The sequence below is a fragment of the Dicentrarchus labrax genome, unplaced genomic scaffold (genome assembly GCF_905237075.1).
Source record: "Dicentrarchus labrax unplaced genomic scaffold, dlabrax2021, whole genome shotgun sequence".
In the NCBI taxonomy this organism is placed as follows: Eukaryota; Metazoa; Chordata; class Actinopteri; family Moronidae; genus Dicentrarchus; species Dicentrarchus labrax.
In genome coordinates this window covers 14,575,792-14,588,535 of record NW_026136708.1, presented here as the reverse complement: position 1 = coordinate 14,588,535, position 12,744 = coordinate 14,575,792, and the positions used below count along the sequence as shown (strand labels likewise).

General features: G+C 39.3%; 1 protein-coding gene across 20 annotated transcripts in view; it reads right to left on the bottom strand.

Moving 5' to 3' along the window:
- The window catches only part of ptprk (protein tyrosine phosphatase receptor type K), a 111,385-nt gene extending 108,242 nt beyond the window's left edge, over positions 1–3,143 (bottom strand). For 10 of the 20 annotated variants that reach the window (XM_051408314.1, XM_051408313.1, XM_051408315.1 and 7 more), the window contains exon 1: positions 2,802–3,139. In XM_051408314.1, coding sequence (XP_051264274.1) covers positions 2,802–2,883 — 82 coding nt within the window. In that variant the 5' untranslated portion in view covers positions 2,884–3,139. Of the gene's footprint in view, positions 1–2,801 lie in introns of all 20 variants that reach the window. The other 10 variants (XM_051408302.1, XM_051408308.1, XM_051408312.1 and 7 more) reach the window with 3 other exon arrangements.
- Between the last annotated feature and the right edge of the window lie 9,601 nt (positions 3,144–12,744).

Below are 12,744 nucleotides of genomic sequence, written 5' to 3'. Positions count from 1 at the left end.
TTTTGAATAAAAAGACGTCTTAACACAAACTCAAAGTGACTTTGTTCAAATATGATGGACAATTTTAAATCCTTGCCACAGATTTTTTTCTCGTCCTTGTGGTTGATTTTCAGCAAGCAGCAGCTACTGATGCTGCACCACAACATAACTCTCCTTCATTATTGAGTTCTGATTTAATAATCACCACTTTTTCTCAGGGACGGTTCGCACTGGCTGTATTAATGATCCGCCTATTAACCCTATCAGCCTCATCGATTAGACATTTCACTGAAGAGACCAAATAAAACGGTTGTCAGTGATCAAAATGACTGTGCTGATCTGCACTTTCTTTGCACCGAATGCAAGTTCCTGTCGTCACGGTGTGATGAACGACACGTTTTCTTCTTAAACTCTGATTTTTCATCAAGTATTCACACTGTGTGCAGAAAAGGGCATGGCAATTATGTATTCCTGGAAATTGGGTGCTTTCATTGCCATTAAAGCATCCTTTTCCCTGTATCTGATTTACTAATTACTGTTACCATTGCTTGATTTTATTTAAAATATGCCTTTTTTTATTTATTCTGCAGCACCATCAACTTCAAGTTCTCTTTTTCAAACCCCCTATTCCACACTGACTATAGCCCCCCTCCGGCTCTCTTAGCATCTAGTCACTAGTATTTACTTGCAAATTAACAGCACTCAGATTCCCAAAGAGGCCTCAAAGAAATTCCACACATTTGTTACCCGGAGGGCCAAATGGCCTCAAGGGGGGGGGCGGTAGTTATGGGGTATAGGGCTGTGGAGGGGGGCAATAAAACGCTCACAGATGAAGTGGTAATTAATGTGTAATTTCTATGCAAATCATTAGCAGGCCTACGAGAATACTGAGGCAGAGAAGGAGCGTTTTTATGCTGTTTCTGGTTATTTCCAGCACTTAAATGGAGCGTGCGGCGTCCTTTATCAGAACCGTATATGGGTTTAGTGTGATTTTGGAGGTCAGCTGTCTCACAGCTGTGTGAGTCTTTCTCTCCCCTTCTCTTTCTCTCTGCGTTGGAGTTCAGAGACGATCAACTGCCGAATGCGGAAATAAAAACGCACAGCAGCCACGCAGACAGAGACACAGGTAGAGGGAGAGAGAGAGAGAGAGAGAGAGTTTGCTTGCGCGGAGACCGAGAGCTGCAGAAAATAGGCTACATGAGGACTTTGTTTTCTCCGCGTCCGACCAGTCATGCACCAGCAGCAACAGCTATAGGATAACTCCTTTCTCCAGAGTTCATTCATTTGCATTTGCATCGTCCCGGAGCGCATCAAACAGCACTGTTGCAGCTTTTTATCCACCCCCCTCCACGGAGTGCATACGTGTTTCTCTGCAGACTACACGGACGAAAGGGGAGCAAATGCAAACACTTTGCGATGCGGATGACTCTTTAAACTGGAGCAACCTGAAGTCCAGGGTAAAAGGGTTTTCCATGCATCTGTAGCAAAATGAGGACGAGTTTAATGTCACGGTCGTTTCATTATCTAAACAATGATCACGCACACGGTTGCATGTAGTTTAACTGAAACCTTGCAGATTAAAATCACGCCGCAAATCTCCACAGATTCAGTTTGTTATAAAAAAAAAATGAAACCGGAGTCTTAAGAGAGAAAAAAAAGTAGATTTACTTCATCCTTCCTCTTTTTTCCAAGTTAAATCACACGGTGCAAGAACAATATTCACTTTATCGATCAGGCGTATCGACGTACAGGCTATACATCCCCAACCATTAGTGGGTTTTTGTGCATGCAGCGCGAATAAAAGTTGGAGCAGAAGAGGATCATTTGGTTTGCACAGAGCTGGAAAAGCTCACGGCGCCTGCGGACCGGATCGACCATCGATAGCTCCGCACACAAGAACCACACTCCACTTTGAAAGACTTACAAACACACCGCAGGCTATAAAGAACATCAAATACATAACACAGCAACGGTGCATGTATTTAAGTGGAATATAAGTCGGATATAATTACTGAATGCCACATGAATACAAGGCACCATAGGAGAAACATAGGTTGGAAACCCCATAAAGTACAAGATCACAGCAATAACCACACATTATAAGTCATCGCTGTGATAATACGTAGATATTATAGTTATTAAGGGGGTGATCTGCGGGCACACAGTAACTTTTTCTCCATTCATGCGCTGTTTTGCGAGGCTGTGCGGGTTGAACGATGTCTCCCCACACTGTCATACAAGCTCTATATTCCGATTATAATGCATGAGGTTGCCGGTGCAACAGCGTGCATTAAAAGCTGTGAATGTCGGACACTGTACTAGCCTCCTTCTTCCTTATTACTGCGAGTAAACGCCGTTTTTAACATACTCCGGAGTCCAAACTGAAAAATTACAACTTCAACACAGACTTCACAATCCACAATCATTAGGTCTGTGATAGCCATTCGTGCCAGTAAGGCCAACCTACTTGGCAAACAGACTTGAATTCAGAAAAAGAGGCGACAATCTCACACGGGTTTGAATGTCGTTAAGAGGAACCTTTCTTTTTTATTTATTTAATAAAAGCATCTTCACTCCACTAAACCTGCACATCCCGCATCTGAGGATATCACACAAGACATCAAACAAAGCACGACGCTACATTTCAAACACAAACGGCAACTTTTCTTCTCCTACACCTCAACACACCTGTCGGGAAATTGGTACGCGTTTACAAGGTGGAAAACAGGGAGGAGAAAGAGAGAAAAAAAAACTCCAAACTTTCATTTCAACACACAGACAACAACAAAAAAACAGACACTAAACTGTCTGTTCGTCCTTACCTGTCGGTATCTGGCCGGAGACGTTACCAACAGACGAGAAGAGAAACAGGAGTCCCAGGAATACAGAGAAAAGTGTATCCATGTTTCCCAAACGTGGCCGTGTTGTTGAGTCCGTAACAGTTTCCCCCCCCCCCGAACGAAAAGTTTCTTTCCTGCGAGTTTCCTCCTCCGTCTTCAGTTGTTTCTGTCTTTAAGGGTTATTATTCCTCCTGCTGTTGTGGATTCAGCCGCCCCATTCTCTCTCCCTTTTTCTCCGGGTTTCTTCTCTCTTTTTTCGCTTCCTACGGGGCTCTCGCGGACACTACACTTTGTTTCACGCGGAGTGAGGGAGCGCGAGAGGTAGAGAGAGAGAGAGAGAGAGAGAGAGAGAGAGAGAGGGGAGGGGAGGGGAGCGCGAGCGCAGCAGAGAAAGTGCGTGACGTCACGAGGCAGGAGTAGATTGGGAAGAAAAAAAAAACGCAAATTAAAAAGAAATACTGGAATTAAACGTGGATTTGTTGTAGTGTGCTGTGACGCTTTTTGTTGTTGTTGTTGTTGTTGTTGTTGTAAACTATACTATATTTCATATACCTATCCCCTCCAGAAGTGCTGTTTTTTTCCTCCACAAAAAAGTACAATTTCCACATTACAATGATTATTAAGAAATAATCTCCTTCTACCTAATTAAAAATGACAGAATCTATGAATATGCAAATTTCTTTCATTCCTTACATTTTCCTTCTGGACACAAGATGTCTCCTACCTCACTGTAAAGTCCATTCTCAGTGGGTGTGCACTGGTGGCTTCAGGTTTCCACATCACACTTGCATAAGAACAAACTATTTGGATGTCACAAATCATGTTCGTAGGCCCCGCCCCTTAAATTTTCAATGAGCACAGAGAAACTTTCCTCTTTCAGCAGATGAATGTGAAAACATCCTTCTAGGGTCAAACTCTGCACAGACATCATCCTGCACAGTGAAGATCAAACGTCCAACTGTAGGAACAAGAAGAAAAAACCTTGATTGGTGGTGGACTTTAAGTTTTGAGGTACTTACTCAAATATTTCTGGGTTTTTCCTCTTTATATACTTCACTAGATTATAGGATTTTTTTGGTAGCCTACTTTTTAGTTCATTACATTTATTTGACAGTAATAGTTACTAGTTAACCTTCAGATTCCAGTTTATAAAGTATACTTTTTTGTTAGTCTATATTATTGTAGAGATATTACATCAAATATATCTTAATTTATTGCCGTATATATTTATTCTGTTAATACTGTTCATAATGTTAATATCTTGCCATAATGTGAATCTTGCCAGCATATTCATATTCATATATCTATAATGTTATTATTACTTTTTCATTACATATTTCTGTACATTTGTAAATTGCACTTTGCTACTTTGCACTTCTGGTTGATGCTATCTGCGTTTCGTTGTTTGTGCCTGTACTTACAATGACAATAAAGTTGAATCAAATCAAATCAAATCAAATAGTAAAGTGTAAGGTTACATGTTAAAGCATCAGTAACAATAATCTACAAATTGAATGTGTATAACAACATAAAATTCTGAAAATTGACAATTTTCATAATGAGTAGCCTACTTTTTTACAGCTTTAGTTACTTTACTTAATCCTTTTACTATAACGTCAAGTTTTATATGGTGGCCTGCAATGGAATATTTTTTACATTGTGCTACCTTTGCTTACTTTTACAAGGATTCTTCTACCACTGTATATACTTTGATTTTATCAATGCTTTATTTGTAACACTTAGTTTTCTTGTATTATAGCTATACTGTGTAGGTTGAACAGTGTAGTGCTGTGTTGTGTAAACACAGTTAAAACAGTATCGAAAGGTACAAATCATTTGTTGTCATTTCTCCTCTGTGACATTATCAATTATAATTTCATTATAAACGCTCAAAAACCTGCTTTGAGAATATTATACTTAATTATGATCATACTAGTTAAGCAAATTTGAATTTGAGATTAAAAAAAAGGCTGAATAGATGATGCTGGATTCATTCATCATCTGCGTGACCTTTATCTTTTCATAAGAATACCCCCACGCATACATAAACTCTCTGAGCAGTTATATTAATGAAGTTAATGTAGATGTGTCTGCCTTTTTTTAAACTAACCAATTATTCACTGAATCAATACAATGTCAAAAACACTCACACAAACTTATTTAATATCACCAGAGACCAAGGTGATGTCTCTAAATTGCTTATTTTGTCTGATGAACAATCCGTCAAATGAATGCATAAAAACCATGTGACAGTGTGAAAGGGGTCGCTCAGTGATTAAGCTACTGAGAATTATCACCAGAATATACAGCTTTATTTAGGTTTATAGCAAAATTCAGCTCATTGTTTAGCTGCCTGGTCCATACATTTACTGTTTGGTTCACTCTCACTGCTCTCAGCCACAGCAGGTAGCTCAGCACCAATGAAAGCCACGCAACAGTTAACTACTAGCTGGTAAACATGGCGGAGTATTTAGCAGCTTAACAGCCAGATATTTCTCTCAGGAGTCGGTAGAGACCAAAAATAGAGCTAAAAGAGAACACTGGACTGTTCACCAGGGGGCCAGAAACACAACTTCAAATGATAATGTTGCTCTGTTACTGCTGGATGTGTAAATTAATTGGTTTGTCTGTTCTGAGCTACTGGAGAAACATGGCGATTCAACATGGCAGACTCCACAGAAGAGGACCCTCTCCCTGTAAATGTTTCATTCTAAGGTAACAAAAAGGTAAAACATACCTATGAGTATTATATTCCATTTCTGCTAATATATCCCCCTAAATGTTACACACTAACATCTCAAAGATTTGTTTTTCCAACTTGTTTCCACCGCCTCCAATCGGCCATGAAAATCGAGGTATTGCAGCTTTACATTCCTCCCCAAATAGCACCCCTTGAGAATAGAATAGAAATCAAAAGAAGAGAATCAACCCATATCCTCCACAGGTTTAAGTTAAAATGCTATGTCTTATTATATGATAATGTCTGTGTTAATGTTAATATCTGTAAATTGAACTTGAACTAACATGAACAGCACAGATTCAGATTCAAGACAGATTCAGTAGAGACAAGAAAGAGTTCTGCAGGACAAAAATCACATTCTTTCAAAGACATTTACCGGAGCACCAGGGCTTAGATCTGCAACGTCATCAAGATGTACCGCCAGGAGGTGCTTCTTTTTGATTTAAAGGAGACCTTGTGGATAGTTGGTGGACTGTGAACATAACTGTATTTTTTATTTGTGCTTGAACCTTTCTGTCAAAACGTGATTTAAACTACTTTAGCATTTGGTTGAAGGATGAATTTTATACCCTTGGTTTCAGACCACAAAATCCATCACCAGAAAAGTGCATTTAGTTCATATAGCAAATTTTTGACTCATTTTCTCCATATGCAGCTTACATGTGTGGGTATTATGTGGGTATTATGTGGGTACCTGTGCATTATTTAACTTATTAGCACCAGTTTCTGTGTGTTCCACAATTAAAAACAAATCATTTGCCCACATTATACCATCTGCCAACAGTGGTGACAGCAGCGTGTGTCAAAGTGGGGCTAGATGACATCATGACAGGCCTGCCAAAAAGACAAAATAGATGTTTTGATTTGGTACACAGCTGAGCTAAAAATACATGGTGTGGATGGAAATGTACAAGCAGGGAGTCGCAGTGTATCCTCTAAGTGTGTTTTGTCTGTCTTTAGTGCCACCTCTCCCACATTAAAGCTGTGAAAAATGTCTTCTCCCAAGTATCAAGCTGTGAAAGACAGGGATATTCACATAGGCAAACTTTCGGTCTCTGCAGAGACAAATAAATCAGTTTACAGATTTTCACAGGGTTGCTGGCTTGTTGGTGTGCTGGTAATTACAGTGTGCTTTCTTTCTGTCCTGGCAGTAAATGTGACTCTCTGGCCTGGAATTGTAAATGTCCTGCAAATAATCCCGGGTGTCCTGTCACCAAGTATCACTCTGAAGCTACTACTCTGCTTCAAAATGGGAATTTGCTGTTGTTACACAGTGTTGGTACCCTGCCATTACAGACAGCAGTGTGTCCTAACTGTTGTGTTTTTGCTGAAGTTGCAGGTTCCAGGTTGTTATTTGGAGTTATTTTTCTCGTACACACTGCTGTCATGCTATACTTTTGTATGCATTGATGCAGGCAGCCTTTTACATTTGCAGGGTTTGTGTACAGTGGGTGGAAATCGTCTGAGCGTACCTGCGCTTTCAACCTGGGAATGATTTTGCATGGGTATGGATAAAACTCTGCAGTCAGGGATGTCTGTCTAAATATCAAAGTGTTCATCAGCTGTCATATGCATCCGAAGTACAGATAAAACTAGGTTTTAAAAAAACATTTCTTGCAGAGAATATTCTCTCTTAATGACTGTGATATGTACAGATCTTCTATTCAGTGCTACATTTGATGGACGTGTGCTGTAAAGTACATTTAAAAGTGGATTTTATTACTTAGATTTTCATGTGGAGACATTTTCTTTGCTTCTTGTATTTTTTTTCAAAAGCCATTCTACCAAACATTGTCTTTCACAGTATGAATTCTGCTCCGCAGTGATTTGAATGTGTTTGTAATCCTCCCACTATTGTTTCTCACTCACATCAAACAAAACTATCATGTTGCAACTCTTAGCTGGCTTCAGGTGGAGGAAAAACATGGCAGGTAGTCATTGCTGTGTAATAACAGATCTGGTAGACTGAAAGTTAGTCTACACAGAAAAATCTCTGTGCTGGAAATGGACAGCAAGCATAAATAGATTTTTTTATTTGGAACCATCGGATGACCCTGTTCAACCCCCGATGCAGATACATTGTTCCTGTGCAGGCAATTTCCAGCAATCTAACCTCTCACAGCACTCACTGAGCTCACCAGTAGCTCAATGCAATTTTGAGACCAAATGTTCCATCCAGTGTACAGCCTGGGATGGATGGCAGAGGAGGCTTCTGTGTTTTTAGACCAACCATATCACCAGAAGGGAATGTAAATTATTGGACGATTTTTGCAAACCCCCCGAATTAAGTTAAGCGACAAATGTATTTATTTCTGTTCAAGGGCAATGTTTTTAGCCACAGTAGCTCCAAGGCTCTATGGATGTCAATGTCAGTCCATCACGTTGGTCCAGACTGTAATATCTCAACAACAACTGGATGGATCGCTATAGTTCCCAGTCTGTTTTCACTTATCCAGGGGAATATCTCAACATGACGGAATGGCACATTTTATTCAGACATAATGGTTCCCAGAATATGTAGCCTATGACAATGGTTTTGGTGATCCCCTGACTTTTGCCTCTAGCGCCACAATAAGGTTTACATTTGTGATTTCGAAAAAACTATCTTGACAACTATCAGCCCGTTCTCATTCCCCCGTGTCTCCATACAGTAACACCCTTTAGGGTCAGTTGGCGGCACAGTGGACTATCATCTAACTCCAGTGATGTGGAAAGAGCGAGACAGACACAGGACTCACCCAGGACACTGGGATTTGTGTCCTGTGTGAAACCAAAAATCATTTGAAGTTTTATTTTTCATTACATTAAGTACATGACCTGTTGACGCAGTAATGGCAATGTGACTTGCAAGTCAGACTTGCAACCCTTATTTCAACCCAAATCAGGATCCCTAAATCACATTTATTGTTATGTATTTAAAGATCTGGTATGAGAATGTATTGCAATTACTGGAATTGTTGAAATTTGACATACCCATCAGGCCCAGCTGTTCATGCAGCTCTCTGTCCCTCCCTGACCACTGGTTGATTGACAGTTCTGTGACTCTCCTGTTATTTCCACCTGTTAAGGCAGGACAACTTCTTCTTCCACCACTGTCTGTCTGTCATACAGTATGCTTTATTTAAAGATAGACAAAGAAAAAGTCAAGACAGAGTTTGTCCTCTGGGTTCAGGTACTTTTAAAAAGAAGATGAATTTATCAATAACTGGGAATGCAGAATTCAGACTGTATATCATACCCTAAATTGTCCTTTCTGTTTTGGATAAAGCCTGGAAGTGTCACATCCCTGTGAAGGTCCAGTGTGTATTAAGTGGCACCTAGTGGTGTAGTTGCAGATTGCAACTGACTCGCTTCACCCTCACTTCCCAATTGCGATGGAGAAACTAAGATGGCTGCAAAATGCGCGAAAAATGCGAACAGCACTATCTAGAGCCAGTGTTTGGTTTGTCTGTTCTGGGCTACTGTAGAAACATGGCGGACTCCACGAAAGCTGACCTGCGGCATCTGTAGATAAAAACAGCTCATTCTAAGCTAACGAAAACACAAAGATTCTTATTTTCAGGTATTCACTAATGAAAACATACCTATGAATATTATATTACATTTCTGTCAATAGATCGTCCTAAATGTAACACACACGACCTTTAAATGGGTTTGACTCTGATACCAAGAAATATGACTTGACTTAAAACAGACGTGCTTATTGAGTTTATGATAAAGGATTGAAAGTTTGAAGGATTTCATTAAATTGATCATGAGATTTTACAGTAAATGTGGGCACATTTAAGTCAGATGAATATAGCTTGAACTGTAACATGTCACAAGATGTTTGAGTCATAGAAATTAATTGATTTAAAAAAGTCAAAATTTGTCAATTTAGTGTTTGGTGTTGAGTGTTTAATGGCAAATTTCATAAACCACAGAAACAAAAACTATCGTTTTGGCTGATATAAAGGGACTGAAAAAGAAAAGAACCAAGCACAACTCAAGGTCATCTCATTTGATTTTGGCTTTAATCCATTCATGGTCTAAATTGAAGCAGAAATTCATTTTGTTAAAGGTGCAACCTTCATTGTGTTTTATGGGGGCCTTCCAATGCAAAAATGATTTTGATCTTTGAATTACCACGTACAAAAAACAAACTTCCTAAATGAAAAGAGAATTTGACGCTGGATGTTCCCCTGATTCTAAAGCTGTTTGTCAAAACAGATGAAATATGATCAGAAGATCTAACAAAATCTGTAAAGCACAAAGGGGCGCCTACAAATAAATAATGAATGCCCTTGATACAATCACATCAGGACATACCAAACAACCAATGAATGGCGAAATAACATGGAGATACACAACATGGTTGTTAATGTGAGAGCAACAAGATAAATACAAGGATTATGAAAATTGTGTTTCTTTAAAGGTCCAGTTTGTAACATTTAGGAGGACTGATTGGCAAAAAATGGAACATAATATTCTTAAGTCCAGTGTGTAGGATTTAGTGGCATCTGGCTGTGTAGTTGCAGCTCCCTCGCTTCACCTTCCCCATCAAAGCACGAAGGAGAAACTACAGTGTCCGCGAAATGCTAGAGCCAGTGTGCTCTTCTGGGCTACAACATGGCGGACTCCATGGGATGTGACCTGTAGATATAAAAAGCTCCTTCTAAGGTAACAAAGAAAAACAATGATTCCTTTATTTATGTGATCATACACTAATGAAAACATACATTTAAATATTATATTTCATTTTCGCCAATAGATCCTCCTAAAGGAACTTTAAATGGGCTGTAGGATGTGTTTTTATGTGTTGGTGAGTTTGAATAATCAAGAATTATTGTGTATTAATGAGGGCTGAAATTCACCTCAGGCTCCACACTGGACCTCTTATATTTTTGGAAAAGGACACAGTGCCCTTGTCTAAGTAGCATGCCACTTTATGAGATGTAGCCTGCACACTTTAATGAAGAAAAATATATGATGCGAAAAAAATACACTGATGAACCTATTCAAAGAAGGCAGTTTATATAAATCTCCTTAAAAATCACCCTCCCCTGCAATTCACACAGATGTGACAGAGAAAGGCAGGCAGGTTTAGCGCTGATTATCCATTGTCAATCATGTCGAAATTGTGTTTGGGAAAGGATGGCAGCCCTTCTCACCTCAGATGAGAATAAAAGAAAAGAAAAAAAAGAGAAGAAAAGTGTAAAGTCAATGTGCTTTCACTCCTGAAGGCCAAATGCCTGAAAAGCACAGCAAACAGAGGAAAGCAGGAACAAAACCAAAATACTACGGCAAAAGTAAAAGATAAAGACAAAACAACCCTGCTGACTGTCAAAGAATTAATAAACAGAAATAAAACAAAAAGTCTATTGAGCAGGCATGAAGAAAAGGTCACCTTTTGAAAAACTTTCAGAGATCCTTTCACTCTCATACAATAACATTTAAGGAATTTTGCTTTCCATAATTATTAATCAGTTTCTATTAAGAGAGGAGACGCATTTACCAGATATTTCAGCACGTTTGTTGAGGCATGTCAGATTCTGAAGTTTAGAGTCTTGTCAAAGCAAGTCCAAGTGAACTGTAAGTCCTTCAGGTCTCCGTATGCTTCTGATGAAAATGAAATTTTTCATTCGAAGCTGTGTTAAGCATCAAAGTTCATTCTTGACCTTTGGAAGTCGCAGCTTGACACAACAATCCAAAGCCAAGGTCAGCTTAGCTTTTTCCATCACACAGTCTCAGATAGAGGGATGGATCTGTTGACAAACACAAACATGTAGACATGTAAGGAAGCTCTTTTGGGAGCACATAAGGTTGGCCTGAAGAGACTCTTAACTGATGGTGTGTTTTTGCTCAAAGCTCCAGAGAAAGCCTGTAAGTTGCCATGGTCAAGAATGAACTTTCATGCTTCAAGTTTAAGAAGTCGTAAAAGTGCAGCCGCCTGAGTTTACACGCTAACATATCCATTTCCAAGACAACTGCACAAACTCCGTCCACTCCATCCACTAATATGAATGAAACCTCCAATGAAATAGTAAGGTGGTCTTGTTTGTCATTGTGTGCTCGTAGTGTTTTGTTTTACTTAAGTGAGACCAAATCTTTTCAATGCATAGCCTCAATAACTTAATTTGGAAGTGTGTAGCAATGAAAGACCAGCTGTTTAATTTTTTACAGCATTGTTTCAACATTTTATAGTAAAAACTTAACAGTAAGACAATGTTTTTGCTTTTAAGTCTCAAAATTGTGTGACCTATGTTATTATTTATTCTGCCAATTCAAAGGGATATTTCTATAACTGTTCTCGTCAATAGAATATTCTGCATGAACGAGGAGAGGAGAGGAGAGGAGAGGAGAGGAGAGGAGAGGAGAGGAGAGGAGAAGATGGTTTCTTTTCGTACACAGAGTTGGCAAAGCTCCATGTTAACACACATACACAGAGTTAAACCATTTGGAGTCTGTGTGTGAGAGATATGCATGTTCATGTTCAGTCTCAAGGTCACAGCTATGGTAGGAAAATACTGTGTGTGTGTGTGTGTGTGTGTGTGTGTGTGTGTGTGTGTGTGTGTGTGTGTGTGTGTGTGTGTGTGTGTTTGTGTGTGTATGCGCGCGTGTGTGTTTATATTTGAAAAAAGGCAGATAGGGAGAGAAGTTTGTGTACAATATTTCTCTCATGCACACTCAGGTCTGAGGTATGCAACCTGGTGTGGGAGTGTATAAACACACATGCCCACAAATATGTACTTTTGCATACTCTGCACACTTTCTACACTCACACACACACACACACACGCTTAGAAACATACTTGAAGCCAGTTTTTCAGCTCATCCTTCAACATTGGGCATTGTGCTCACTGGTGCAGACAGATGTTGCAGAGTTGTCCAACAACTAGGAAATCTGTGTCTGAATGCAACCTGATACTCAGATGAAGCCACCAGTTATCATTTGTACAATCATGACAATATTTCCCTTTAAAGGTGGTTCCCAGATTGTTTTGAAAACAAAAAATATTTTATGACGAATATATCTGCCAACCTGTCGTTCTGTCACCACCTCTTTGAATCTGAATCAAAGATCCAATGAACAGCTTTGATTTGCTTCTTTCTGTGCAAGGAGAATATTTTCCACAATAGCCTGCACCAAAACCAGAAATACATTAGTTCATCTCAGTTTGTGGTGATAAGTATTTTTACATAAAA